Source organism: Jaminaea rosea, assembly GCF_003144245.1.
Source record: "Jaminaea rosea strain MCA 5214 unplaced genomic scaffold BDZ90scaffold_20, whole genome shotgun sequence".
NCBI classification, from domain to species: domain Eukaryota; kingdom Fungi; phylum Basidiomycota; class Exobasidiomycetes; order Microstromatales; genus Jaminaea; species Jaminaea rosea.
The window spans coordinates 93,071-119,593 of NW_020289994.1; the positions used below are offsets into that span (position 1 = coordinate 93,071).

Sequence of the window (26,523 nt, forward strand, 5' to 3'; positions counted from 1 at the left end):
GCGATGATGGGGATCCAATAGGAGCTCGTTCTATCTTGTCCTACTAGGTGAGCATCAGAGTAAGGATCGAGAAGTGCCCGATGATGGGGGAGACGGGGGGGCGGGGGCAATCTGGGCGCGCCGCACTCTTCTCGTGGGAGCGATGAGACAAAGGACTCCCTCTTCGAGATTCTGCTATCCTCTAGCAGAGAAAGACGGACAACCTCCAATCCGGAATCATTATTATCGTCTGACCCTCAGAGATGCGAGAGGGCGCGGCGAGGATGGGCGGGAGGAGGTGGAAGGCACAACGCGAACACGACGTGTGAGCAGACGTGCTGACCCAGTATCCTGCACGCTTCCTCCCCTTCATTCAGCTTCATCACTTCCCTCTCGACTCGACACGACTCCTCCTTCCTACCATCCAACACTACCAAAACGATGGGCACAGCCAGACAAGTGTGGCATAGCAATCACGAGTCGCTTCCCATCCACATCTTCTCGCGTGATCTCGTGTCGTGTGCGTCCATCGCGTGCGTGTGACCGGCTGATGGCGTGTATCAATTGACTGGCATCGCTCTATCTCTCCGCCATCTCTCTCCCTCACCCGCAGCTACGACTCATCCATCCCCTCCTCTCCCTTCCCCTCCCTCGCCCACGTAACAAACCCATCGATGATACTCGGCCAAGCTCCATCGAAGTCGTGTCCTTCGAACAACTTCTCGCCCTCCGCAACTCCATCCCCATCCCCAGCTCCCGCATCACTGACCTCCTTGACGAACTCGAGGAACAAGCTCCACGTATCCTTACTGACCGCCCGCCCGTTCGTCGTGGCGTTGAGGTATGACTTCCAGAGGTCGAGATGACGCTGTGTGAAGTTGCCGCCCTGCGTTGTAAAGGAGGGGCATGAGGGGATGAGAAGATCCCAGCAGGCCAGGGCCGTTTCGAGGGCTGCGTGCAGGGGCGTAAAGTACGTCAGCAGGCTGAGCTGGATTGAGGCAACGCTGTGGCGCGGCACTCACGCAAGCTCTTTTGCCCCTCGGGCTTAGCAAAAGCGTACGTGTAGTCATACGTCCTCTTGAATAATCCCGCACTGCCATTCGCCCCCAATTCGCCCTTGACCTCTCCATCTCTCAGCAGCTCCTCCTTCAACCCCTTCAACGCCTTCTGCTGTCCACTAATCGTATCGCACGCCTTGGTCCCATCCGCCAGGGTTCTCCATCCTGCAATGAATTTGTCTCGTGTGAAGCGGCCCATGGTGGGCGATTGGAGGTAGAAGGAAAGAGGAAGAAGGACGACGTCCTCCAGGGAGATGGAGAGCTCCTCGCAGTAGGACATTGTACCTTCTATGGTAATGTCGTGAGCAGCATCGTCTTCGTCGCTGTGGCGGTCGAATATCTCGCCGAGTTTCCTGCGGAGAGGGCAAGCGAGTCGTAGCGGTCAGCCTCCCTCGCCTTCACGTAGCATATAAGCGCCCTCCCCCCGTTCTCCGCACTCACTTCTCACTCTCCTTGCGGACGGCCGCACTCGATGCTCCACTCCCACTCGCTCCTCCCGCCCCTTTCTGCGCTGCACCGTCCTTGAAGAAGAGGTCGACTGCCTGCTGCACATGGTAGTTTGCCTGCTTCATCAGACGAGTGGCGTCCGCCTGCGTGGCATTTGTGATGGAGCGAAATTGCTTTACCGCAGACTCGCGGGTAGCTTTGCTGGACTGTGCGTGCGTGCGTGCGTGCGGGCGGGCGGGCATTATGGTCAGTACGAGTCGCAGATCAGAAAGAATCCGAGATGGGGGAGATGCACACCATTGCGGGCCGGTCCTCCTGCCAGGCAGTCTTGATGGTGGTTGGGAAGGAAAGAGGGCTACCACGTATCCGCCTCGTCGCCCTTGACGCTCGCTCATCTCCGTCCGCCTCCCGCCTCCCGCGTCTCCGTCCGCTGCTCGACCCGCGCCTCTGCCTGGAAATCGCTGGGTCTGTGCGGCGGCTGAGACGACTCGATCGTCTTGGTCCGGCCATCTCTGGCCGCCTTGACCCAGCAACCACCTCATCAAGAGCCGCCTTTGCGAGAGGCTGACCTTCGCAGTCTTACAAGGCTGAGCTGAGCAGATCCAGGTTGCCTTCTTGACCAACACCACAGCCCACTCGAGCGCATGAGATTGCCCAGCATGCTCGACTGTTTCCCCTTTCTACGTTGCAACCGCGCCCAGGAGACGGCGTCGGACGCCTCGTCCATTACGCTTTGCACAGATGCAAGCAATGAAAAGGCCAGCAAGCACGGCATAGAGCCGCCTACCGCCAACACCTCAACCGCCGTGAAGCCTGTGCCCACGGGCGATCGCCTAGCCTCCCTCCGTCGCCGCATGGCCGACCAGGGGGTGGACCTCTACATCATCACCTCGCAAGACGCTCACGGCTCTGAATACACTGCTCCACGCGACCAGCTGCGCGCTTTCATCTCCGGCTTCACCGGCTCGGCGGGTACAGTCCTCGTCTCTCAGTCGTTCGCCGGGCTGTGGGTCGACGGACGATACCACGTGCAGGCCGACCAACAGACGGAGCGCGAGTACTGGACTGTCTTCAAGCTGGGAACGGAGGGTGTGCTGGGGTGGGAAGAGTGGATCAAGAGCAAAGCGCACGAGAAGGTGGGGATGGATAGTATCAAGCTGGGAGGGGATGCTCGCCTGCTGCCGTACACGACCGTGCAGGGGTTGCTCGAAGGTTCGGGCGAGGGGCACGAGCTAGTGGCTGCATTCGAGGAGCACAGCCTCGTCACAGACGTGTGGATGGAGGACTTCCCCACGCTTTATCCTCCAAAGCCAAAGACGAAGGTGCACGAGCACGAAGTGCGATTTGCTGGCCTCGAGGCGGACAAAAAGATTGAGAAGTTGGTGCGCTTCTCGAGGGGAGAGGAGGCGGACAAGCTGGTCGATACCACGGAGCATGAAAAAGCGGCTGAGAAGACCAAGCGCCGTGCCGAGCACTACGTTGTCGACCAACTGGACGAGGTGGCTTGGCTCCTCAACTTGCGTGCCAGCCCGCCTGGGATCCCTAATAACCCCGTCTTCCCTGCGTACGTAGTCGTATCCGACGCAGAGGGCGATCGTGACGAGGCCAAGACGGCGCCCACGGTCACCCTCTTCACCTCGCTTGACCTCGTACCTGAGGGTTCCGACGTTCATCACTACCTCATCAAGACGCTCGGCCTCACCGTACGCGGCTACAACGAGGTGTGGCAACACCTCCGCACACTCCCCGGCACCGGCCGCGTGATCCTCTCCGAGAAGGCCTCGTACGCCCTCATCGCGGCGGTCACGATGGACCGCTCCAGCATTCTCGGCCCCTCTGCCTCCCCACTCGCCTTGTGGAAGTCCTGCAAGAATGCCACCGAGCTAACAGGCATGCGCAACGCCTATCGTCGTGACGGTCTAGCCTGGGCTCGCTGGGCCTCCTGGCTCGAGGACCAAATGGTCAACCGCAAAGCCCACATCGACGAACACGGCGCCGTCCTTGCCCTTGAGGCCGAACGTCGCAAGCTAGACCTCTACGCCGGCTTTGAAGCGTACGATGCCATTGCTGGGACGGGGGAGAAGGCTGCTTCTCCCCACTATGAGACTCCCGAGGTGGGAAGTGCTAGGATTGATCGCAAGACGCCCTTCTTGATGGACTCGGGTGGGCAATACCTGGATGGAACCATCGATACGACGAGGACCGTGCATTTCGGCAAGCCTACACGCGAGCAGAAGAGAGCATACACGCGAGTGCTGCAGGGTCACATTGCGCTGGATAGCGTTATGTTCCCCACGGGCAAGACGACGGGGAGCACACTGGATGTCCTTGCGAGGAGGCCGCTCTGGTCTGATGGCAAGGACTATCTGCATGGCACGTGAGTACGCCCGCCGCCAGCTCACCAGGCAGGCAGGAAATCTGACCCTTCTTCTCCCTTCTCGCACAGTGGTCACGGCATCGGCGCTTTCCTCAACGTGCACGAGCTCTTCGTCACCTTCTCCTCCTCCGCCGCATCCGGCGCCTCTGCCCCCTCCGCACCCATTCTCCGCCCCGGCATGTGCCTGAGCAACGAGCCTGGCTACTATCTTGTCGACAATGGCAAGGGTTTTGGGGTGAGGATCGAGAGCATCCTCGCTGTAGTCCCTGCAAAGGTGGGTGGAAAGGAGAGCAGCGAGTGGTTGCGCTTCGAGCGGTTGACTAGGGTGCCGATTGAGCGCAAGATGGTCGATTTTGGGTTGTTGACGCAGCAGGAGAAGAAGTGGCTCCAGGAGCATAACGATCAGTGCAGGCGCGAGTTGAAGGAGGGGCTGAAGTATGACAAGAGGGCACTGAAGTGGCTCAAGAGGCAGTAGGTGTGGGCTGCTCACCAAGAGAGCGGTAGGGTGACAAACGTGTTCAAATCTCTCTCTCTGCGTAGTCATCGATTGAAATGCCTCACACGTATCTACAAATACACTCAGCCATCTCGCCGCCCGCCTAGCTACCACTGACACTCATCAGCTCCATACTCTTCGCGAACTTGGCATCCGCGCTCGTCTCGCCGCGCCTTCTCGCAGGAGACGCGCCCGGAATCTGCAGCCCACCACTCGTGGCGCGCTGCAAAGCAGAAGAGGCCATACTCGACGCCTCAGACGAGGGAGCGAGAGAGCTCTCTTGCTCAACCTCGTCGTCTTCGTCGTCCTCGCTTTCTCCGTCCTCGCCGTCGCTGCTATCGTCATCGTCTGCTCCGCCCAGACCTTGCGGCGCTACATCCTTCCAATCGCGATACAGGGGCTCAACGAAGCGCTCAGCTGTGCCGCGCAGCCTGTACGGGTCAAAGGGGAAGAACCCCTCCAAATCCGAAGCGCTCGCCCCACCCGTGGCAGGTGCACGACGAGCTGGCGCCGCTGGCCTTGCGCCACGATCGCCGCTCTGCTGCCTTCCCGCAATCTGTACATCGGTACTGCCCAATTGTCCCCTCGCACCGCCCGCTCCCCCGCGACGATTCGCTTCGATCACGCTCCAGCAGTAGAGGAGGCCGACATGTTGCGCGACGCTTGCGAATTGGTGGACCACCGTTGGTGAGCAAAAGTGCAGGGGGTTGAGAGGGGAGAGGATACATCTTTGCAGGTTGGAGAGGCCGGGCGACCAGCCGCTAGAGGAAGAGGAGCCGTCCTGGGTATTGTGGGAGGGAGGCACCTGGGTGGCGGAGAGGGACGGTGAGAGGGGGAACGAAGAAGACGAAGCAGAAGCATCTTGCGGCGCCAGGCAGGGCGAAGGACCAGTTTTGCCTTGCGCTGGTGGCTTGGGCGGCTGGTGAAGACTCGAAGGCAGCGCAAAGCTCGAGCTTCCCGTCGAGCTCAAGCTCCCAATCATGAAGCCTGGATCTGCGTCAGAGAAGTCGTCGCTGGGTGCCAGGCTTCCGCTCTTGTCCGCTCCATTCTTCGCTCCTCCTTTCGCATGCTCTCCATCCCCATTGCGAAGGTCTTGCCACCTGAAGCAGAACACGTAGAAGACCGCTTGAGCAACGGCGTAGAAGATGGCATGCTCCTCACTGCCCGCGGGTGCAGAGGCCAGACGTGCGGTGGCTTCATCCACATACGCAAGCCCTCCGGATTCTTGTACAGCCCGCAGAGCGGCTGCGTGTTCCTCTAGATGGGCTTCGAGAAAGGCGCAAAGGTTGTGCACCACGATGCGTGTCGAAGCTGCGTCCACGTAGCTGGCGCGCGAGACGAACGAGGCAACATAGCTTGCCGCTGCTTGGCGGAGCACGATTGGATTTGTCGTCGCCGCTGAGCCCTGCTGCTGTCCTTGCGCTTCGTCTGCGTTGGAGGGCGAAGAGTAGATGGCCTTGTGGATCAGGAGGCCTAGAAACCAGTCTGTAAAGTCCGGCTCTAGGGAGCAGTACCAGAACAGGAGGAACTGGACGTGCCTGCACTTGAAGGTGGGCAGGATGGACCGGCTGAATAGATGGAGGAGGTGTTGAAAGGCCGAGTGACGTTCAGCGGCACGGAGAGAGATCTGTTCCTCGTCGTCGAGAGGGAAGGAGGTGGGACTGTTACGTGCAGTGCCCGGGGACGAGGGCGGACGCTCCGTCGTAGGCGTGCCTGAAGGTGTGCTGCTGGCCGATGTGGATTTGCTGCCTGTGCCAAGGAAGTCGGACATCCACGTCGCGTTGTCCCTAGGAATGAGCACCGCCTCCAATCCATCGCTGCCCGTACCCGCTGCGCGTCTCTTACCACTGATCCGCTCCAAATGCTCAAAAGCGACCTTGAGCAGGGCGTCGAGCTTCTCAACCAGATCCCTCACTTTACGCTGCCGTCTTTCCGCCTCCTGCTCGTGGAGTAGTCCACCGTCCAACCCATCAGCATCCTCATCCCCAGGCTCAGCTTCGTCCTCACTGCTAAGCTCGTCAATGTCAGGCCCACTCTCCGAGTCATCATCGTCGTCCCCTCCGCCGTCATCGCTGCTCCCATCACTGCTTGAATCGTCGTCATCCTCATCCAGCGGCCGATCGAAGGGGTCGAGGTTGGCCAGCTCCTCCTCCAACCCTTCCCCTGCTCCATCCTCCAGGTCGTCCATCTCAATCTGGATCTCCACGTCGAGAGAGATTGCACGGTCACCCACAACGCGCCAGACACTTTCCGCCACTTGGGGGCAGTAGCGCGTCATGAAGAGGATATTATGCGCGTAGGTGGCTTGCTCTTTGCGCGACTCGCGTTTGTGCGGGAAGTGGCGGATAACCAGAGGAGCCAAGGTGGAGGGAAGAGTGGGAATCAGGATGAGGATAGTGCGCAGTAGGGAGTGGAGACGGGTGTAGAGGAGTCGACGAGTGGGGCGAGAAGGCTGCGCTGGTTGGACGCCACTGGATGTTGAGCCTGTTGGGCTAGGCGGTTGACCATGCAATGGCCGCAAGGGCAGCCAATCACTGCGCCATCGCATCGCCTTGACTATCCTAGTTACCACGCTAGAGGCCCACTCAGTCCTTGCGCTGACCAGCGCGCACACGAAGCTACACCAGCTCCGAGAGAAGTCGTCGCCCGTGGACACGCCCGCCCAGGGCAAGTCGAGGATATTCTCTACGAGCTGGGAGTGATTGGCCGAGTCGAGTCTGGCAACGTGGTGCGAGAGGGCATGCAGCCAGAGTGAGAGAGATTGCGTGTTGGAGTTGGACGAGGCGGCGGACGAGGAGGCTGTGGTGAGGGTCGTGTGAGCAGAGCGAAATTGGGAGACGAGGTCCCAATAGGACTTGGTGGAGCCCTGTCGGCGGGGTAGCGAAGAACGCGTTAGTCTGGCGGGGGCTGGCAGTAATGTGGGTCTCCAGTCACGCACCTTGTCCCTCTCAGCGAAGGCCCCATCGACAAAGGCAATGTACATGGACCTCTTGTACCGATCGTTGAGCATCGCCCCCGGTGGCCCGCTCGCGAGCCTAGCGCTACCTGCCAGCGCTGATTTCACAGGTTTGACATCGCGTCGAGAAGCAGCGGCAATGGAGACCTTGAATTCTTTGTCCTCCTCCTCCTCGTCCTTGTTGCTGCGCAGAGAGGCGGCGCTGTTGCCTCTGCTGAGCTTCTTGGTAGGAGCGGCCGCCACCGGTGGAGTGGCGCTGTATGCTATGCTGTCGTCTGCTTCAGACTTGATGAGGGGCGGGCGAGGTTTGAGGATATCAACGGGTGCGGTTGAGGAAGACGACGACGACCCTTGTCCTGCGGCTGTAGCTGCTGCCCTTGCCTCCTTCTGCGTACTCTTCCTGGGTCGCTTGGTACCGCGAGAGGACGAGGACATTGCGGCTGAGCTCGATGAGGCTGCGCCCTGTCTATGCTGGTGGGGGGACGAGACTGGTACTATGGACGAGTCGGGCATCAGGGTATGCGTACCAGCATCAGAGAATACGATGCAGAAGGTGTGTAGATGGGCAAGTGCGGGGTCGTGTGAGGAGGATGGCAAGACGACTCGACGCTTGCCAATCAATCGCCCGTCTCGATGGCCAGGTCCGCCAGTCCGCCTGGCGAGTGAGTGCGAGACAAATTTTGGTCAACGGCGACGACTCCACGCGAGGTCGACGGATGGACGGACAAAGCTTCCTTCCTTTGAATTGCAGCATACAGGCTGCCCTTCGATACGCTACCAAGTCATGGCAGCCCCATCCTCATCCTCGTCATCGGCATCAACGTCGGAATGGCACCTCATCACCTATCAGTCCGTGTCGCACGACGGGGACCTTCTCTCAGCGCCTCTCCGCTCCCACGCAGCAAAGGAGTACTTTTCTCAAGTGGCCCAGCACTACGCTTCGCACTCCAAGACATCCAACGCGGATCTATTGCCTGCTATCCTAAAGCCATCCTCGAGCAGCAGCGTTTCGCCATTGGAATGCCTAGAAGTAGCCGTCGCTGCTCTCAATGCCTTCGTCCAGCTCAACTGGACCGGCCCTGAGCTCTCCTCCGACTCACTCCAGCCCGGGTCGCTGCTACGATGGGCTGAGCCTTCTGCCTTTGCGCCTCGTTCCCTCGACGGAGGCGATGGAAGCGATGCGTTGGATACAGCGTTGAAGAGCTCAGCTCTCGAGGCACTGACATGGCAAGGCGAGCCAGCCTACCATCTCTGCCGGCACGCCTTTTTCCTAACTCTAGCCACAGCGATCATCGACGGCCTCTCGGGGGACCAGGTTGCTTCTCAACAGCTGCTCAGCCTGCCATGGTGGAAGCTGCGCGTCGCAATGGTGCACAACCGCATTCTCGACGAGCCAGTGGCCTTGCCTCGCTCCATTCTTGACCAGGTGGACCGGCTCCTCGCCCAGCTGGCTGCCCGGGGACCGCAGGCTGCTCAGCTGCATGCTCGTCTACTGGTCGAACGTGGTCTAGCCCTGTCCAAGACGGGAAGCGATAAGGAGGCCAATGACTACTTTGTACAAGCAGCTAGCGCAACAGGACTGCGCTACGAGTTGAGCGGTGCGTTGGGCAAGAAGACAAAATACCAGCAGGAAGAGAAGACAATTCTCGTCGTGCTGGCGGAAAGCAGCGAGGAGGCGAAGAAGGCGGAGGAGGAGGAGCAGGGATCAAAGGATGGCAAGGCAAGCAACGGGGCCACGCCAGCTGCTTCTTCTTCATCCGCTGAGGCAGCGCCCACAGGCTGGAAGTCTGCCCCTTCCACCTCCTCATCTACGGACTTGCCAACAAATTACGAGCTCAACGACGACACCCTCCTCGAGCAGACGCGCTTCACGAGCAATGCCTCGCCTAGCAGCGCCGTCAGTGCTCGCGATCCTAATTCTCAACCGGCCCTTACACCTCTGGACCAATCCATCCTCCTCGCCCTCTCCCTCTTTCACACCAACACCTCCCCAACGCACGGCCTCACCACTTCGCAAATCTCCGCCTTCGTCAGTCGCGTCGCTCTGCACCCACGCAACTGGTCCGTCTATACCATGGCTCTCTTGCTCCGCTCCCGCTTGGAAGCCACCCGCACACGTACCGCAGAACGTGCCGTTCTCCAGCTACAAGCCCTGCTTGACCAGATGCCCAGCACAGACTCTGCCCCGCGTGAGAGGTTGCGCTTCTTCTTCCAGCTCGACTTGCCCTCCAAGTGGGAAATGCAGGCAGAGCTTGCGAGACGGTACGCGACGCTCGGCGTGCTCCGCTCAGCGCTGGAGATATACGAACGCATCGAGATGTGGGAGGACGTTGTTGCCTGCCTGGGCGCGTTGGGCAGGCAGGAGGAAGGGATTGAGGTGGTACGAAGCTTGCTTGAAGGGGGTAGAAGAGAGGTCGGTGAAGTCTTGGCGAGCAAGAAGGCCTCGAGCTCTTCAGATCGACTCACGAGGGCCCGTCGTGCCAAGCTTTGGTGTCTGCTCGGTGACCTAGAGCCAGAAAAGAGCAAGTCCCACTACCTCACCGCCTGGCGCACATCAGGCTCTTCCTCATCCCGTGCCGCTCGCTCTCTCGGTGGGCTCTACTTCTCTCTCACCCAGTACTCTCGCGCAACCCTCTGGCTCCGTCGCGCCCTTCGCCTCTCTTCATTGATGGGTCGGACATGGTTCATGCTGGGCTGCTGCTACCTCCGCTCCGAGGCCTGGGGGCGCGCTGCTAGGTGTTTCAGGAGGTGCACGGCGGTGGATGAGGAGGATGGGGAGGCGTGGAACAACTTGGCGAGCTGTTATCTCAGGATGGCGGGGGAGGTCGAGGCTGGAGGTGAGAGGGGAGGGCAGGTTACGCGAGAGGAATTGGAGGGGGACGAGGTCGAAGAGGGCGAGGCGAGTGGTGGCGAGGGCGAGGAAGATGAAGACGCAGACGATGCAGCATCGACAACGTCGTCTATGCAGACGGCTACGACGGCTGATTCCGGTGTGGCTCTCACCGCGAGAGGCAGCGAAGCTGGCGACGACGATGATGAGGCCGGAAATCGTCCTTCATCACCGCCTGCAGCACCGCGCACCATCCTCACACCGTACATACTCAAGATTCTCTCGCAACGCTGCCTGCGTCACTCCCTCCGCCACAGCAGCGACTCATGGCGGGTCTGGTCGAATTACATGGTCGTATCCGTCGATGTTGGCGACGTCAGCGAGGCGTGCAGGGCGTTTGCGCAGGTGGTCAAGCTGAAGGCGAAGCAGGATGGCGGGAGAGTGAGGGATGCAGAGGAGGAAATTGATTGGGCAGTGCTAAGGAAGCTGGTCGATGTGGCGGCCGGGGAGGAGAGGGACAAGAAGAGCAAAGAGGCATCGACGACAGCAGCAGGCGTGGCTCCACCTACTACCGCCGGCGCAAATGGGACCTCCTCGTACCTGGACCTGGTATCTGCGCCGCTCACAGCGCCCACCGCGGCGCAGGAGAACAGCTCTGGCCCGGCGAATGGCTCACCGTCCTTCCTTTCCACCTCGCTCCTCTCGCTCCTTACGACCACTCTTCCGCCCCTCCTCCCAACACCACCTCCCGCCTCTCTCCCCTTCATCCTCGCGCGCCTCCATCTGGCCACCCGCGCCCCCTCGCAGGCAATCACGGCCTACCTCGAAGCATTCCGCTGCGTTGTTCCGCCGACCGCACCAGCGTGTGCTGAGCGGGAGCACTGGCAGAAGGCATGCGCGGCTGCCGTTGAGATGTGCGAGAATGTCAGTGCGGTGGCAGGACAGTTGGACGATGATGAGGAGGAAAGTCGAGCGAAGCGCAAGGCTAAGAGTGCACTGAAGGGATTCATGGCGAGGCAAAAAAGTGCGTGGGAAGGGGAGCAGGGATGGGCCGAGCTTGAGAAGTGGTTGGACGAGCTGGCGTAGCGCGGGGGCGTGAAGGAATGAAAGGATCACATTGATGATGGGGTCATGAGGAGAGGAGTGAATAGCAAGTCTACTGAGCCACAGGAGCGAGAGAGCGTGGTCGCATAGTAGCGAGGCGTCGAGTGAAGAAGAGAGAGGCAAGCTGAATGAGACCTGAGACGCGTCCGTGGCAAACCGACTAGCGCCGTGATGACGACCCCCGTGATTACGACCCACTATCCAAGCGTCGTCGTCTTGACAGGGCTGCTCCTTCCCGACGTCCAATTGGGGTCCCTATTAACCGTCGGCTTCGTAGGCGAGTCTGGCCCTCCCACGCCTCCCGAGAACAACAAGCTCCCGCTACGCTGCCTGGCGCCTTGCGCTCTCTTGATGCGCAGCGGCATCTGCACTCCCACCTCTTCCTGCCCACGGAAAATGGGTCGCACGATGATGTTGTGCTTGGGCTGCATGTTGTCTGCCCACTCGTTTACGCGTTCGAAGTCAAATTCGCGAAGTAGCACCGAAAGAAGGATCTTGAACTCGGCGATGGCAGCTCGTTGCCCCACGCAGGAGCGCGGGCCTACAAGGAAGGTCATGAGGTGAAGGGGCATACCACTCTCCTTTGCTGTGGCGGGCAGGTTGCATTCGAACCAGCGCTCTGGGATGAATTCACCGGCTGTAGGGCCCCAAACGTCTTCGCTGCGGCTGATGACATCGATGGGTATGACGACTTCCTGCCCCTTTTTGACGACGACGTGGTTGAAAGTAGAAGAGCCGGACCCAGCTTTGCACGGATAACTCTTGCCCAAGGGCACGACGTCGTCCTTTTGCGCCACACGCACCGTCATGGCTATGGGCGTCCAGAAACGCATCGTCTCCTTGCAGACGGCATCGAGATAAGGCATGCGATGCAGCGTGTCGTAGTCTACCGTCGTCTCCATGCCAAAGTAGTCTTCGATCTCTTCGCGCAACTTGCGTACCACAGCTGGGCGGGCCGCGAGCTCCCAAAGGGCCCAGATGGTCTGCGTGGCCGTAGTCTCGTGGCCGGCCATAAGAATGGAGGTGAGGCTGCCGCGGAGCTCATCGTCGCTGAGCTTGTCGGAGGGCTTGAGGTCCGCAGCCATGTTCGCTCGCATGACGAGGTGCAGGAGATCCTTGGCGCGAGGTCGATTCGCGTCGGCGTCCGTGTCGTTTGCTCCGCCATGTAGCTGAGCGGTGGCGGCCATTTGAGGAGTAGTCGATCCGATGACCTCGTCAAGCTCTGCCTTGCCCAATGCGCCTTTCTTGGCCTGCAAGCCCATAGCTGCGATCTCCTCTTCGATGGCCTGCTTCTTCTTGGCGATGATCTCGTTGGAGTATCGTTCGACCACCTCCGAGACGGCCGCAGCATTACGGTGGCGCTGAGGGGCGGGGAGGATCTTGTCTAGCCAGAAGAGGCCTGGTCTACTGGCGAGATAAGCGCGAAGGAAGTCGATTAGGGTCATGGTCTCCAAGCTGCGCATGAGAGTGTAAGCCGCCTCTGCCAGCTGGCCCTGCTTGCCTGGCTCCTCGAGATTGACATTGTTGAAGTCGTAGCCGAATCCCACTTCGCCAATCATGTCTAAGGTAACCTTGCCGAGCCAGTAGGCCATGTCAACAACGGGTGCAAGGTGTCGTGAGGCCTTTGCGGCGTACTGGCTCTGACCACTGAGGAAGGGTCTGTCGCTTGGGCCCTCTGTGGCGTCAATTTCCCGATTAAGAGCCGTGACAAGTCGATTGGTGTGATGATAAAAGGCAGGAATGAAGGAGCGTACAGCGGCAACGGTGAAGGCGGGCGCGGTGATCTTTCGCTGCTTGCGGTGACCGTCTCCTTCGCTGGTGACGAGACCATCGCCAATCAAGGCGACGAGGTAGCGGCGCAGCTCGCGTGGCTTGGGATAGTCGTAGGCGCGCTGTTGGCCCATGATATACATGGCGCCTTTGGGGTCGCTCATTACCACGCGGGGCTGGAGGAAGAAGCCTCGGTATAGATAGACGTACGAGTTGAGCTCCTGGCATCGCGGCATGAGTATCAATCAGCGCTGCGTAGCTAGCCTAGCTCGCTAGCCTAGCTCAGGTCACACGCGCACTCACCTTGGCCCACTTCAGATTTGTCTGCGTAGGATCAGCCGCCCGCAGCTGGGGTATATGCCCGAGCACAGCAAAGAGCTTTGCCGCAAGCGTCCCCTGGGGTCCCTTGGGCTCAGGAATGTAATGCCAGGGGTCATTGCGCAGTACGCGAGACGTGAACCAGCGATAGGCAGTGCTAATGGTTGCCGCTGCGAGGAAGATACTCGTAAGGATTATCGGGACGAGGGTGACGTAGGCAAGAGCGAGGAGCGGTGTCGCAAGGGATGAATGGTCGATCAAACGAACAGAGACGGCGACGGCGACGGCGAAGGCGATGAAGGGATTGCCGACTTCGAGGAGAGAGGGTTTGGCGTAGGCGGATTCATCGACAAAGTGCATCGTGAGCGACGAGTCGGGTGGATGGAAGGTGATGGTGGTAAGGTAGAGAAAGAGCAGCTCGACTTGACGTGGTGGCGGTGCAGTGGCGGCGGATGCTTTTGAGTATGGCCATTTTCTCGGCGGGATAGGGGCCCACGAGGGGCGGCTCCAAGGGGGCGTATGCGGCACGTAATGAAGGACGTAGGCGTTGCCGGCGTTGCGCGAACGGTGCGCAACCGTTGCGATGGCGATGGTTGCAGCGGCGTGAGCGCCGTGCAGAGTCGTCGTCGGAGAGCAAAGGCCGTGTCAATGACTGAGCGTTGCCGCTTCCGGGCCGCTTACCGCTGCGAGGGGTCTGATCGCGATGGTCAGCCGTGACGATAGGACCCCGCCTGATCAGCAGGGAGGAGGGGCCTAAGCGCAGAGGTCTGGGCGTGGGCGCGGGCGTGGGCGTGGGCGCGGGCGCGGGCGCCAGATCCAAGATGATGAGCCTTGTTTGTTCTCGCTTTGCACGCACGTCTCGCGCGGCCCCTGCTTGCAATGGTATAGGATTGATCAGACGGCCGCTGTGCGTTCTGTCCTCCTTCGAGATAGATGAAGTCGCTCCTGGGCGTTGCGCTTGTGCATCTCATGAATCCTCCGATCCGCACCACATTAAGACTGCTTCCCCTCTATCTCGCCCCTCTGGGCCCTCTCCTCCTCATCCTCCACCCTAGCAACCAGACTCAAATGCTTGGGCGCCTGCCTAGGCGTGCTTCCTCCGCTGCTCACCTTCCTCACCAGGAGCGGCGGCGCACGAGCGCGTGTGCTAGTCTTCCTCTGCAACACTTCCCTCGCAGCCTCATCCAAAGCCGGACCACTCGTCACTTGCGCTGTCTCTGCGCTGACCGTGGCAGGAGAGAAGGAGCTAATCCGCCTCGTCCTAACAGACGAGCCCGAAGAGCCCGGCCTCCCGGAGCCGCGGCGACTATTGCTCGTAGCACTGGCTGATCGCTGCAGCATGGCTTGAGCGCTCTCCGCGTGTGTGGACGAGGGTGTAACAAAGGCCGCTTCTGCGTTCGTGTTGACGTTCACTGGGGCGAGCGAGGAGGAGTCCGCCGTGGTAGGACGTGACCCGAAGCGGGAGCGAGCAAGAGTGTAGACGGAGGCCAGGGAGGGAGATGCGCCTACGCCCGCGCCCGCGTTAGAGGTAGAGGAGACAGGGAGACTCGGCGATGCGGTGACAAAAGCGCTCGAGGTCGACGATGAGGGTGCGACGGCGCCGACTGCGGGGGTAGCTGCGCTTTTTGAAACGGCAGGAGGGTGCTCGTTAGCCTGCGCTTGCGGCTGCCCCTGCTCCTGCTCCTGCGCCTGCGCTCGGATCGGCCGCTCGCTGCCGTGCTGCAGCCCCATCAGAGCGAGTCGCTCAGCCAAGAGCGGATCGTTCGTCTTCATATCAGCGTAACGTCGAATTCGATCCTTCTCCTTCTCCCTCTCCCGCTTAGCCTCTTTCTTGTCACTCTTGGACGACTCTGTCTTTGACAAGGCCGCAAGACTGCTCTTCGACCGCTTGTGGCTGCCGCCGCGAACGGTAGAAAGGAAGGAGCTCTTCTGCGATGGCGGGTGAGGACGGGGAGCGTCGAACGATTCGCGTGGGTGCTTGCCTTCTTCTGCGCTCGAAGCTGACGATGGTCGCGTGTTGTTGCGACGCGGTAAGGTAGCGAATGGCAATTCTGTGGCAGCCTTCTTTGCCGGAGAGCTGCGGGTACGGGGTCGGTTGTGGACATCATCTTCCGAGTCTGGCGTGCTCATGCCTTCGTCTCCCGCCTTGGCTGGCACGACAAAGGAGCGGGAAGTGCCCAGCACCTGCCCAGCACGCGGCTGATCCACGGCTCGCAACTCCTGCAAGGCGGTATCGATCTTGGCGAAGAGAGGCGTGGCTGATCGCAAGGTGAGCTGAGGAGGTTCAGCTAATGTAGCAGGCGGCTCCTTCTCCTCTATCACGCGCATGATGCTTTGCGATTGAGCGCGGCTTTGCCCCACGACCTTGCGCGCCGTACCAATCTCAGCTTCAAGGGCTGAGCCGCCCCCGTCGCTAGAGAAGAGGTGGCTGTCCCGGGCTGTTGCCGTCGTGCGATTGGTGGCGCGAGACTCTGAAAGAGGTGGAAGGACTGGCACCTCCTCTGTTGCTGCACTCTCTCTACGCAAGGAAGGGAGTGGTGGAGGATCAAAGACGGGCGATCGCTGCACGGAGACCCTCTGCGTACGCGCCCCTGCGCCAGGTCTCTGAAGCCACATGTCCGACGTGCTGGCTCCGTCCGAGTCTGCCGTTGTGATACGCATTATGTCGCTCTGGGCTGCGCTAGAGCTGATCGAGGTATTTGGATCTGAGGAGCGAGCTTTGGTGGACGTAGTCGTGTCTCCTTGCGGATTGCGGCGCCCCTGCGAGCTGACGAGGGAGGAAGGCTGGCCGAGGACGAGCCCCAAGCCTTGCGCATCCTCGATGGACATGCGTGGGGGGAGCCTAAGGAGAGCCTCGTCGTACAGTGGTACCGGTTTGCGTGCAACGGCCGGAGCGGCTGTCAATGTTGGGAGACTGGGCCGTCGCGGCGGGTCGGGAAGCGGCGGATTCGGGCTGGCATTGAGGGGCGCTTGGCTCTGGGATCGATGACGCTGATGCAGGGAAGGGTCGGTAGGCTGCGGCTGATTCGTGCTAGTGTTGAGTGGCGCTTCACTCCCCTGAGTATCTCTGACGCTCGTTGGTTTCCTGCGTACCAGACGCTTAATGCTAAACTTGCGGAAGGCAGGAGCGAGAGTACCGAACGTCTTTGGCGGTACAGGCGGTACTGCCTCGGCGAGAGTGGCAGCCGGCAGCTCGCTCTCCTCGAAGCGGGTATATGACGGCATCTTGGCGCCTAGTGAGCGGCGAGAGGCAGTCGGGCTGCCGGAGCGCGGCGACGCTGGTGGCGGCGATGAGGCTGGGAGCTTGGAGCGACTGCCTCGCGGTGAGGGTCCTGCCTCGTATATTGCGGCATTGGACAGACGACGGCGCCGTGTATCCGTCTCGACATCGTCTTGTCGCTGCTTGCCAGCTGCGCGTGTGCGCAGGCTGAGCAATCGCCTCAGTCGTGTTGGCGGCGAGAGATTGTCGTTGGGCGCGTCCGAGGATGAGGGGAATGGAACGACGTGCGCGGAAGAAGAGGCGGTAGCATTAGAGGTCGTGTATTTGGATGACGATGCAGCGCGAGAGGACGCGGAAGGGTCCAGCGTCATGGCTGATACGATGAGCGGCAGGAAAGGAGGAAAGAAAGTGGAGTCGCGAGCTTGAATGAGTGTTGGTCGGAGATGCGTGCATGCAGCCAGAGGCGCGCGAACGGCGGGGGAAAGGGACGGAGGTCACTCGTCCAGCCAGGCATCAATCAGTGGTTTTTCCATGATCTTAGCATTAATGGATCTCTGGACATCCTGTTTCAGCCCAATGTTGCGAGCACGCTGCGCTTTGTCCCTCATTGTATGCTGTCTGCTCGAGACCTCTTTGTCTCGCGGCACGCCAGGCACGATGCCTGCCTGCCTTGACTGCGCTCCAATTTTCAGCCTGATGCGGTGCGACCAACACTCAACGGCGCGCCTCGATTTTGCCATCCGCTTTCCATCCGCTCCTCTCCACCTCATTACCACTACCACCACCATCACTCGGCGCCCGCCATGTTCATGCTCAAGAGCATCTTTGGCAAAATTTGGGGCGACAACGATAACGTCGAGCTCATCCAGATCCCTGCTGGCGCACTCTTCCTCGTCCGTCCCAGTAGCGTCAAGGGGTCGCGTGAATGCATTTACAAGGATGCGGTCGCTACGATTCGACGTACGCCCACCGAATTCAACTATCAGCTCGTCGTAACGCGAGCATATGATGAGGGGGAGCAGCAGTTGCTCGATGAGGATGATGAGAGCGATGACGAGCGCAGCTTCTTGATTGATCAAGGGCTGGAGTTTCGTGCAAGTACGTCACCCGAGGGAGATCCGACGTACGTCTGGCGCGACTTGTCCGGCGTTGGGGATAGCGAGGACGTTTTGGAATTTGTCATGGACGATGCGCAGGTCAACTCGGTGACAAGGAGTATCTTTGAGGTCACGTACCTGCAGTGCGTCTACGAGCGCAAGTACCAGCGCAGTCATGATGCTGCAAGCGATGCCGATCTCGAGGAGCTCAAGCCGGCGGCGGCGCGAGGAGGGTGAGCAGGTGCGGCGCAGCGAGTGCGAACAGCGCGGTGTAACCCGTACTGACATCCGGCTCCCCACGCCCACAGCATCTACCCTGCAACGCCCGCCGCAACGCCCGCCGCAAAAGGCAAGGCCAAGGCCGAGGAGGCAGCGGATGTCAAGGCGACGCCAGCCAAGGCGACGCCAGCCAAGACCACGCCGGCCAAGCCTCTCGTACCTGCCGCCCCCGAAGAGTCGTTCCCCATCGCCGGCGAGCCAGACATTCTCCTCGAGACGACCGCCGACCTCTACCTCTACGACCAATCCAGCGGTCTCTTCATGAGCCAGGAAAAAGGCGTCAAGGCGCAAGTAGCTGAGGCCGGCCGCTTCCTCTACTGGCTGTCCATCTCCTCTCCCTCACGCCGCTGGCTCTCACAGCGACTCGAGGGCTCGATGAACATCAACTTCGCCAGCGACTCTCTCTCCTCGGTCTGGAACTACTTTGACGGCCAACGGCGCTGCTACTCGTGGCTGCTGCGCTTCCGCACCAAGGAAGAGTACGACGAATACCAACGCGGCTTTGCCAAACTGATGTGGGAAACGCTCAACGAGGAGCGATGGGAGAAGAGCAAGCCGGACGAGCAGCAGTATGCCATTGACGCGTACGAGGACGACGTGGAGATGACTGATGCCGGGCAGGAGAGCGCCGAGAGCGAAGGCGAGGACGAGCGAGCGGTGGATCGCTACATCCGCGATGACGACCGAGATGCGCGTGAGGCCTCTGCATCGATGCAGGAGGAGGAGGAAGACCCGGAGGACGATGCCAAGAATGTCGGCGATGCTCCTGCCGCCATGCCCGCCGAGGCTGGCGAGCACGACCGCAACTCGCAGCTGGCGGTGGGCTACAAGTTCGATCGCTCCTTTGTCGTGCGCGGCAACCGCATTGGCGTCTTCAAGCATACCGAGGATGTGAGTGTGTGTGGCGCAGGGAGACTCACATCGCAAAAGCTGATATCCCTGGCGCCATCTGTCGCCCATCGTCTCACGCGCAGGACCAATTGGAGTTCGCCACGACGATTAACAACGTCCGCACCCCGAAAGGCAAGTCTTTTAACCCGCGCAAAGTCATGCTCCACGACCAAGACTCGGCCATGGTCCTCATGGACCCTACCAACGAGCACAGCCTCTTCAAGATGGACCTCGAATACGGCAAGATCGTCGACGAGTGGCGCGTACACGACGATGTGCGCGTGAACAACGTTGTGCCCAACAGCAAGTTTGCGCAGACGACTGGAGAGCAGATGTTGATTGGACATTCGCACAATGGCGTATTCCGTATCGACCCGAGGCTGGGAGGGAACAAGATGGTGGACAGTCAGTTCAAGCAGTACGCGACCAAGGCCGTGAGTGCGCGCGGCAACGGGACTCTGGAGATCAAGGCTGACCTCCTCGCCCCACCCCGCTGACCTCTATCCCATCCCACTCTCGCCAGGGCTTCTCGAGCGCAGCCACCGACGAAAAGGGCCGTCTCGCCGTCGCCTCAACCAAGGGCGAGCTGCGCTTGTTTGATCAGATTGGCAAGAACGCAAAGACGGCTTTGCCCGCGCTCGGCGATCCGATCCTCGGCGTGGACGTCACGGCAGACGGGCGCTACGTGGTTGCGACGTGCAAGACGTATCTGCTCTTGATCGACACCTTGATCGGCGACGGCAGATACAAGGGAGAGTGGTGAGTACGCGTGGGCAGGGAGAACAGTCTGGATCTCGTGCGCTGACACCCGTCTTACTCGCCTCGCTCTCTCGCTCGTAGCGGCTTTGATCGCCCCTTCCCCAAGGAATCCAAGCCTATCCCACGACGCCTGCAGCTCAAGCCCCACCACGTTGCCTACATGGACTCTGAAATCTCCTTCACACCCGCCCGCTTCGACACCAACGTCGAGGGCAGCGAGACATCAATCGTCACCGCTACGGGCTCGTACGTCGTCTCGTGGCCCCTCGAACGAGTCAAGCGCGGCCGTACCGACGGGTACACGCTGCGCAAGCTGGGCGACGTCGTTGTGGAGGACAACTTTGCCTTTGGCAGCAGCAACAACATCATCGTGGCTATGCCAGACGACCTGCAGCTGCATAGGCGTGGGCAACTACAGAAGCCTAGTCGGCAGAGTTTGCTGCGCACTCCGGCGGGAAAGATTAGGAACAGCGCGAGTGGGAGCGGGATCGTTGAGCAGAGGTACTGAGAATCGTCGTGGGGAGTGTGTCTGTTGTTTCTTTTGCGTATCAATACCATGTTTGTTCGGCAGACAGGACGGACGTTTGTGCTTCTGATCGGGACCAGCTACTGAGTTCAAACCGAAAAGGAGAGCCATCGAGAGGCCCATCCTCAGGCCGTTTCGTGTCCGCCGCGAGAGTTGGTGTTGCTGCGAGTGACGGAGCGCACTGCCACGTGGGCAGCAGCGGCGCCCCCGCGACTCGCTATGTCGCGTGACGCTTCCGCCCCTCTTCAACAACCACCAGCGCAACGTATCCTCAAGAGCAGCATACGAATCGCCAAGAGCAGGATGCTATGCCTCCTCCTCCGGCGAAGCGTAAGCTCATCGACCTGATCAAGGATGACGTCAGCGGGCGAGACGATGCCGGACCAGGATCAAGCCGGGCGCAGAAGCACGACGGCGAAAGTTCGAGCGCGACGGATGATGACGAGGAAGAGGACTTCATGTCAGATGCCCTGCTGCAGAGCGTCGAAGCAGCGACTGCTGATGCCGATCGTGTAAAAAAGAGCGGGCGGCAGCGCACATCCAATCAGCCCAAATACCGGCTTAGCGAAAAGGAGTCTCGCTCGCAAGGTTTGGCTCGCAACCTCGCTCTGCCATCTTCGCCGTCAACTGCATCCGCAAGCAGCGGCGGGGGCGAAGAGAGCAAGGCCTTGCGGATGATGAAGTCGATGGGATATGAGCCAGGGCAAGCAATTGGTGCGCAATCCCGCCCAGACCAGGCCTCGGCATCCACCGCGACATCTCGTTCCCTCGTCGAGCCCATCCGCCCAGACGTACGCCGTACTGACCCAGCCTCACGGCGAGCAGGCATTGGAGCCCTGATCTCTTCCAAAATCCTGGACCTCGCCGAGTCTTCTGCCGCCGCTTCGTCCTCTTCAGACAGTGTGGACGCTTACCGCTCCCGCTTCTCTGCGCAAGTCTCTACGGCCAAGATCAACAAAACGCTCAATGAGGCGAAGCGCATCTGTCGCGATCTGGATCTCAGAGTCGGGATCGAGTACCTACCTCTCTGGCTGCAAGTCGAGTGGTTTCAGCGCAGAGAAGAGGATTTGGGTCCCAACGAGCGAGAGCTGGTTGGGAAGGCGATGGAGGAGGATGAGTGGCCTGAGAATGATGCAGCGAGAGAGGAAAAGACAGCAGACGGCGACTCGCAAGCTCAGGCTGGAAGGGGAGGAGATGGTGACGATCAAGAAGAGGCCAGACAAGACAGCAACTCCTCTTCAATAGCGCGACCGCCTCCCCTCTCACGCCGCCGTGAAACCCGCATCTTCCTCTCCCTACCGGTGAGTTCTACCTTCCATGCTACTCGCGACTTCCGAGCTGATCCCTTTCCTTCCCACTCGCTTCACAGCTCGACGCCCAACTCTCCCTCGTCCTCTCGCACCTGCGCGATTTCCACCTTTACTGCCTCTTTTGCGGAACAGCCTACGACGACGTTGGCGATCTCGATACCAACTGCCCTGGCGAGAAGGAGGAGGATCACTGATTGTTGATGTCGAGCAACAAAGCGAGCGGAGAGCAAGCAAAGCCTGAGCAAACCCAGAGGCGGGCGCGTAGCATGATCAGCTCTGCCGCTTCGTCTGCTGAGCACGGGACATTGTACGCCACCTCCCGACCAATTGGCGCAGTCTTCATCCTGCGGTAGAGGAGGATGTTCCTGTGCTTGTGCTCTTGGTTGTGGGTCGAGTCTTTGGAAGGGCGCCTGTACATTGCCATGGCTATCAGGCGAGGCTGGAAGAAGGTTGTGTTGAGGTTTCGCTCGGCTAGACGAGCCTGCGCTCAGACCTTCTCTTTGTCCCTACTGCATGCGGTTTCTCGAACTCGAGCCTGTGTCTCCTTCAGCTTCGTCCCTCTAGGTCGATCAATTTGGATCGAAGTGCTGCACATTATAAGGAGGAGGACATGAACTCTGATTCCTCATCCATCAAAGCTATCGAGTACCCTTGAACGACGTTTCTTCACTACGCAGGAGCAAGAAGGTCGTCCGGACAGCCGCCGATGCGATGCGATGCGAGGAGCCGGCGCGAAAACATTGGGATCCGATGCGAGGGGAGGCGTGTGGTCCAGGGGCGAGGTCGAGGGCGGAGTCGGAGGGGCCAGTGATGAATCGGGAGCCAGGCGAAATGTTTGGGGGGGGGGGGGGGGGGGGGGGGGGGGGGGGGGGGGGGGGGGGGGGGGGGGGGGGGGGGGGGGGGGGGCGAGGGAGTCGGAGATCGCGCTGATGTTGAAGGCGCCGCCGGGACTCACAGGAGGTGGGCAGGCCTAGGAGGCAGCAGAGCTGGGTCGTCGTGGACCTCGCAGCCCCGCCAGTGCTTCTCCTCTGGATAGAAGACCATCCCGACAGTCTCCGTAGCCCCAGGCCACTCAAGGGTGTACGATTGTGCTGGGTCGCTGGCGTTGATGACAGCGATGCTTGCCTCACAGTAAATATTGAGGTACTCCAGCATCTCGCTGTTCATCCACAGCTCTTCGTCGCACGCCTGAGTGAAGATCTCCCATGCAGGTGCCTTTGGTCTTACCCCGCCTGGATAGATTTGACGACGGAGTGCAGCCTGCTGTGGCTCGTTGGGGTCGAGGGATTCATAAACGTCATCCCTGAACAGCAGGTGCTCGTCGCCGTACCCCATCGCTCGACTGGCGGCGTGCCATCTGCAGTGCCCTCCGCCGACCGTTTCCCAAACGCTCCCCTGGCACGAGGCATTGGTGGAGGGAGGGAGGATGGCCGTCTCCGGAGCGTTGGGTGGATGAGGTGATGCTGCGGGAGGCGGAGGGTGCGGGAAGAGAGCGAGACGTTGACGCAGCTAGTGGGGCGTCAAAAGAGGTGTCGGCCGTTGTCGCTGAGGTGTCGGCCGTTGTCGCTGAGGTGTCGGCCGTTGTCGCTGAGGTGTCAGCGCTACGTGAGGCTGTTATGCTGCACCCCTCAGCGTCCTCGTCGGCGTCCTCGACTTCATTGCCGCCCTGATCGCCCGCTTGCTCGGCGCCCACCTCCGACTCGAGGAGCATTTCGTCCGCCCTCACGCCGTCCTCCCAGATGTAGCCGCCGATCTGGTCTGCTGCTCGCTGCTGTCTGATATGCAGCATGACCTTTTCTCGACCGACTGAGCCCACCTCCCAGTCCTGCTTGTCCTGCCAGGGCGTGTCTTCGCCCATTGGCCTCACCAGCATCCTCAGGTCCTTCTCCCTGCGCACTTCGGAACCAACATTCAACACTTGGACTTTGACGGACGTCTTCCTCCACTTGCCGCCCATCAACTGCGCCGCTTCTTCTGCGCTGCAGGGTATAAGGTGCTGAATCTTGGCGGGGGGCATTGGCGCATGAACGGGTGAGGCGAATGAACCCGGGCTTGTACTGGTGAAGCCCCTTGGTGGCACGGTCCGACCTCCGTCCGGACATCTCCAATGGGCAGGACTTCGGCAGAAAGAGCAGGGGGATATCTGGCTGCGCGCCACCAACGTGCCTGTCGATATGGCGGAAGACTTCCAGCCACACACAGATCAGGCGTCCCTCCGGACGGTCCGGTCCTGGATCCAGGGCATACGGGAAGGGAGCCCAGCCCGTCGGACTCGCCTTGTCGCGGATCAGGAGGCGCCAATTTCTCCTCGGCCTACTGGACTTCCTGTCCATGTCTACCGCAGGATGACTGTTGTCGTCCCCCCGGTCAGCCGCAAAGAGGATGGAGGCAGCAGAATACTCTCCCATGGACGCATTGTAATGACCAGTGAAGCGTCTGAGAGCCTCCAGTTTTTCCCCTTCTCTCTTGCACCCTCGAGTCATTGTCGGCAGCACGTATCTCCCCATGCGCAAATGCCCCGAGCCAGCAACAAAGAACAAGCCGAGGAAGGCCATCTTGTCCAAGTCGCTGAGCTTGTCCCACTGGCCCGGCGGAGGAAGAGTCTGGTCCAGCGCTTGAGCAACGCTGAGGTGCGCGGCAATTCGGGGCTGGGCGAGATCGTAGGGGAGGAGGGTGAAGACTTCATTGAAGCCACGACGAACAGACGGCGGCAGTGGAGCGTGCTTCCACGTCAGCACCACGACCCTGCCATCCCGTACGGCGATAAGGGCGACATCCTCGAATAGTGCTGCGTCGTATGGCGAGAGGAAGGGGAGAGAGCTGCCCTGGCCGATGCCCAAGAATAGCGACCATTCCAGGAATGTTCCATCCTTCTCTTGGAGCAGGCGAGCCATTCTGACGTTGAGGTAGAGGCCGCAGAGGAGGCGGGACTGGCTGGAGCGGGGAACGATGTGGAGCCCTGTGTCCCACAAGCGCTGGTGCAAGGTTGCTTGCTCGATGTCTCGAGTAGCATTGAAGAGCACCACCCACTTTGCTCGAGCTGTGCCCCTTTGCTTGGCCGTGGCGTTGACCATGCGACGGCAGTAGCGCTTCTTGCGCACGATCATCTGCTTAATGTCGCGGTCTCGAATGATGCCCATGTAGTCTGAGCCGCCCCTCTGACCCTCTGGCGCTTCGAAGCAGCGAGTGCGATTACAGCCCACAACACCGCTCCAGGCTGGTAATCCGTACTTCCTCCTTGCCGACACGAAGGCTTCGTCCTCATTGAAGCCGCCAATGATGTGCGCCCATATTGGCTCGATCGAGGCACGATCGGCCCATCCCTCCGCGGTGTCGGCATGCGCGGAAGTGTCCTCAAAGACGTTGAAGATTGCAAAGGAGTCACATTCGCGAATTACCCTGTGCACCTTGCATCCATTCTTGTTGAGGATCAGGTCGGTCATGTGCTCGACACAGCGGAAATCCTGCCATCCGGTGCGGCCTCCGTAAACGGCTGAGAGCCTGCGCTGCTTGAAGCCGACGAAAATGTACACAGCCGCCCCCATCTTGCGCGCATCCTTGCCCTTGGCAAAGTTGGCGTTGCAGGACAGGTGCCAGAATTGCTGCCACCAGTCGAGCGACTTGAGGTCTTCTGGGTCGCCATGGTCGAGAACGTCCCAGATTGCACGGCCCACAGGTGTCGCTTTGTCCATTGCCTGCTGCGCTGCACGCTCGACTCGCTCTCGCACATCTCCCTCTTGTTGGAGCCGGCGATACCAGGCAGTGGGCTGGAAGCGCGTTGCTCGTTGCAGGTGCGCCGTAGTGGGAGACACGTGCTCAAGCATCGGCTCGCCCCGCTCGCAGCTTGGCCAGATTGGATTGCCGTTCGTGTCGGCAGGAAGCTTCTTGCGCGAGCGATGCTAGGCTGAGGCTGCGCCTTTGTTGGCCCCTCGCGTCTGCTCCTGGCGTTGCTTCCGACGATGCTCGCCCAGACCACAGTCGTCAAGCGTTTTGACGGCGCTTCTCCTCTGTGCGGACGAGATCGTGTTGGCCGCCTCGAGCAAAGCCTTGTTTCGCAGCTTGAGATTTGAAGTTGCGACAATCTCGTTGAAGTTCGCGAGGATGGTCGGATCAGCTGCGTTGAGAGGAGGTACTTGTCTTGATTGACGAGGCGGGCTGCGAGGAAGACGGGTGAGATGTCATGGTGGTCAGTGCCTCATGTAGCAGCTCATGATAGCTGTCCGAATCGACGCACTTGTCCTTCGCCTGCCATGCGCTCTCAAAGGCCTTCAATTGTAGGACCTCATTGAGGTTGGAAGTGGTCCTCTGTGGCGGAGAAGCAGCGAGGATGAGAACAAGTTAGCGCGCTTGACGTGGAAGCAGGTAGGCTGTCATTCACCTTCTGTCCTGCCACTTGACCATCTTCCTCCTCCTCCGCTTCTTCATCCTCCTCCTCCGCATCACCGTCCTCATCGTCTGCCTCAACCTCGCCGTCGTGCCCGCCCGCTCCACAGAATTCGGCTTCGCTCCCTGCCTCATCATGCTCATCCCACTCCAGTGAGTCCGCCAAGCTAGCGTCCTCATCTCTCTCCTCGTCCGGGACCCAGATGCCCTCCTCTTGCTCCTCCTCTTGATTACCCTCCCTTGAATTTCCGCGACTGCATTCTCTTCGCGCTCGTTGATGTGCTTCTCTCGACGGCTGGCGCCGCTAGCCTCTTGCTCCTCCTCTTCAATGCGATCGTAAATGAGTCCCTCTCCTTCTTCTTATTCTTCTTCATCGGGGTCCTCGAACTCGTTCTGATCCGCAGGGCGGGTAGTCCATTGATCTTCTCGGTGGAGGTGAGGGGGAGACGGGGACAGATGCAGCGGTCTTGCGCTTGGTAGCGCGGGAAGCAGCTGGATTCCTGCTTCTCCCTACGGTCAGTCTTACCGTTGTCGCCGTGGGTGATGATGACCTTGGCAGGTGCCGGCAAGAAGAAAGCGACTCGGTATGAACCTGAAGCAGGCAAGAGTGGCTTCTTTGTGGCGAAAAGAGCTGCCTCGGGCGCGGCAAGAGGAATGACACGCTTGCGCATCCGTGCTGTCAGATAAAGCTAAGCGACTTGACTCTGATCGCTGGCCTGTCCC

The 26,523-nt window shown here is 60.3% G+C and overlaps 11 protein-coding genes across 11 annotated transcripts; 4 read left to right on the forward strand and 7 right to left on the reverse strand.

Moving 5' to 3' along the window:
- Positions 1-503: 503 nt before the first annotated feature.
- On the reverse strand, positions 504-1,726 carry BDZ90DRAFT_256869 (DUF298-domain-containing protein; the record flags this gene model as incomplete). Its single annotated transcript, XM_025507902.1, has 4 exons — positions 504-706; positions 749-930; positions 1,002-1,390; positions 1,479-1,726. 4 exons carry the CDS (start codon positions 1,724-1,726, stop codon positions 593-595), a joined length of 933 nt encoding a protein of 310 aa, XP_025359011.1. The 3' UTR covers positions 504-592.
- Positions 1,727-1,994: 268 nt separating this feature from the next.
- Positions 1,995-4,453, forward strand: BDZ90DRAFT_234963 (Creatinase/aminopeptidase). The gene is made up of 2 exons (XM_025507211.1): positions 1,995-3,861; positions 3,931-4,453. Exons 1-2 carry the CDS (start codon positions 2,144-2,146, stop codon positions 4,334-4,336), a joined length of 2,124 nt encoding a protein of 707 aa, XP_025359012.1. The 5' UTR covers positions 1,995-2,143; the 3' UTR covers positions 4,337-4,453.
- BDZ90DRAFT_282342 (RRN3-domain-containing protein) lies at positions 4,374-7,913 on the reverse strand. The gene is made up of 2 exons (XM_025509451.1): positions 7,296-7,913; positions 4,374-7,223 (listed from the first exon to the last, which is right to left on the reverse strand). The coding sequence occupies exons 1-2, from the start codon at positions 7,824-7,826 to the stop codon at positions 4,461-4,463; spliced, it is 3,294 nt and encodes a 1,097-aa protein (XP_025359013.1). The 5' UTR covers positions 7,827-7,913; the 3' UTR covers positions 4,374-4,460.
- Positions 7,914-8,063: 150 nt separating this feature from the next.
- On the forward strand, positions 8,064-11,333 carry BDZ90DRAFT_234965 (TPR-like protein). The gene has a single exon (XM_025507212.1). The coding sequence runs from the start codon at positions 8,098-8,100 to the stop codon at positions 11,227-11,229; it is 3,132 nt and encodes a 1,043-aa protein (XP_025359014.1). The 5' UTR covers positions 8,064-8,097; the 3' UTR covers positions 11,230-11,333.
- A 3-nt stretch (positions 11,334-11,336) lies between these two features.
- BDZ90DRAFT_123324 (cytochrome P450) lies at positions 11,337-14,011 on the reverse strand. Its single transcript, XM_025503305.1, has 2 exons — positions 13,321-14,011; positions 11,337-13,238 (listed from the first exon to the last, which is right to left on the reverse strand). Exons 1-2 carry the CDS (start codon positions 13,693-13,695, stop codon positions 11,445-11,447), a joined length of 2,169 nt encoding a protein of 722 aa, XP_025359015.1. The 5' UTR covers positions 13,696-14,011; the 3' UTR covers positions 11,337-11,444.
- Positions 14,012-14,328: 317 nt separating this feature from the next.
- On the reverse strand, positions 14,329-16,560 carry BDZ90DRAFT_228866 (hypothetical protein; the record flags this gene model as incomplete). The annotated part of the gene is made up of 1 exon (XM_025504845.1): positions 14,329-16,560. The coding sequence occupies one exon, from the start codon at positions 16,558-16,560 to the stop codon at positions 14,329-14,331; it is 2,232 nt and encodes a 743-aa protein (XP_025359016.1).
- Positions 16,561-17,317: 757 nt separating this feature from the next.
- BDZ90DRAFT_234967 (putative VID27-involved in vacuole import and degradation) lies at positions 17,318-20,152 on the forward strand. The gene is made up of 5 exons (XM_025507213.1): positions 17,318-17,885; positions 17,961-18,822; positions 18,906-19,256; positions 19,346-19,581; positions 19,663-20,152. The coding sequence occupies exons 1-5, from the start codon at positions 17,359-17,361 to the stop codon at positions 20,087-20,089; spliced, it is 2,403 nt and encodes an 800-aa protein (XP_025359017.1). The 5' UTR covers positions 17,318-17,358; the 3' UTR covers positions 20,090-20,152.
- Positions 20,153-20,180: 28 nt separating this feature from the next.
- On the forward strand, positions 20,181-21,836 carry BDZ90DRAFT_123395 (hypothetical protein). The gene has a single exon (XM_025503309.1). It carries the CDS (start codon positions 20,416-20,418, stop codon positions 21,616-21,618), a length of 1,203 nt encoding a protein of 400 aa, XP_025359018.1. The 5' UTR covers positions 20,181-20,415; the 3' UTR covers positions 21,619-21,836.
- On the reverse strand, positions 21,837-22,912 carry BDZ90DRAFT_123394 (hypothetical protein). The gene is made up of 2 exons (XM_025503308.1): positions 22,373-22,912; positions 21,837-22,086 (listed from the first exon to the last, which is right to left on the reverse strand). The coding sequence occupies exons 1-2, from the start codon at positions 22,750-22,752 to the stop codon at positions 22,056-22,058; spliced, it is 411 nt and encodes a 136-aa protein (XP_025359019.1). The 5' UTR covers positions 22,753-22,912; the 3' UTR covers positions 21,837-22,055.
- On the reverse strand, positions 22,913-25,559 carry BDZ90DRAFT_123379 (hypothetical protein). Its single transcript, XM_025503307.1, has one exon. It carries the CDS (start codon positions 25,239-25,241, stop codon positions 23,073-23,075), a length of 2,169 nt encoding a protein of 722 aa, XP_025359020.1. The 5' UTR covers positions 25,242-25,559; the 3' UTR covers positions 22,913-23,072.
- Positions 25,317-26,471, reverse strand: BDZ90DRAFT_263255 (hypothetical protein; the record flags this gene model as incomplete). Its single annotated transcript, XM_025508588.1, has 4 exons — positions 25,317-25,572; positions 25,652-25,722; positions 25,796-25,967; positions 26,035-26,471. 4 exons carry the CDS (start codon positions 26,469-26,471, stop codon positions 25,317-25,319), a joined length of 936 nt encoding a protein of 311 aa, XP_025359021.1.
- Between the last annotated feature and the right edge of the window lie 52 nt (positions 26,472-26,523).

What these genes read in the sequence shown, in the direction of transcription:
- BDZ90DRAFT_234963 (XM_025507211.1), top strand. Translation starts at nt 2,144, where the DNA reads ATGCTCGACTGTTTCCCCTTTCTACGTTGCAACCGCGCCCAGGAGACG. An exon ending in AAGGACTATCTGCATGGCAC is followed by an intron (nt 3,862 to 3,930) that starts GTGAGTACGCCC and finishes CTTCTCGCACAG; the next exon opens with TGGTCACGGCATCGGCGCTT.
- BDZ90DRAFT_282342 (XM_025509451.1), bottom strand. Translation starts at nt 7,826, where the DNA reads ATGCCCGACTCGTCCATAGTACCAGTCTCGTCCCCCCACCAGCATAGA. An exon ending in CCTTCGCTGAGAGGGACAAG is followed by an intron (nt 7,224 to 7,295) that starts GTGCGTGACTGG and finishes CCCCGCCGACAG; the next exon opens with GGCTCCACCAAGTCCTATTG.
- BDZ90DRAFT_234965 (XM_025507212.1), top strand. Translation starts at nt 8,098, where the DNA reads ATGGCAGCCCCATCCTCATCCTCGTCATCGGCATCAACGTCGGAATGG.
- BDZ90DRAFT_123324 (XM_025503305.1), bottom strand. Translation starts at nt 13,695, where the DNA reads ATGCACTTTGTCGATGAATCCGCCTACGCCAAACCCTCTCTCCTCGAA. An exon ending in CAAATCTGAAGTGGGCCAAG is followed by an intron (nt 13,239 to 13,320) that starts GTGAGTGCGCGT and finishes CCGCGATGCCAG; the next exon opens with GAGCTCAACTCGTACGTCTA.
- BDZ90DRAFT_234967 (XM_025507213.1), top strand. Translation starts at nt 17,359, where the DNA reads ATGTTCATGCTCAAGAGCATCTTTGGCAAAATTTGGGGCGACAACGAT. An exon ending in CCGGCGGCGGCGCGAGGAGG is followed by an intron (nt 17,886 to 17,960) that starts GTGAGCAGGTGC and finishes CCACGCCCACAG; the next exon opens with CATCTACCCTGCAACGCCCG. An exon ending in TCTTCAAGCATACCGAGGAT is followed by an intron (nt 18,823 to 18,905) that starts GTGAGTGTGTGT and finishes TCTCACGCGCAG; the next exon opens with GACCAATTGGAGTTCGCCAC.
- BDZ90DRAFT_123395 (XM_025503309.1), top strand. Translation starts at nt 20,416, where the DNA reads ATGCCTCCTCCTCCGGCGAAGCGTAAGCTCATCGACCTGATCAAGGAT.
- BDZ90DRAFT_123394 (XM_025503308.1), bottom strand. Translation starts at nt 22,752, where the DNA reads ATGGGGTACGGCGACGAGCACCTGCTGTTCAGGGATGACGTTTATGAA. An exon ending in CCTAGGCCTGCCCACCTCCT is followed by an intron (nt 22,087 to 22,372) that starts GTGAGTCCCGGC and finishes GCTCCTGCGTAG; the next exon opens with TGAAGAAACGTCGTTCAAGG.
- BDZ90DRAFT_123379 (XM_025503307.1), bottom strand. Translation starts at nt 25,241, where the DNA reads ATGCTTGAGCACGTGTCTCCCACTACGGCGCACCTGCAACGAGCAACG.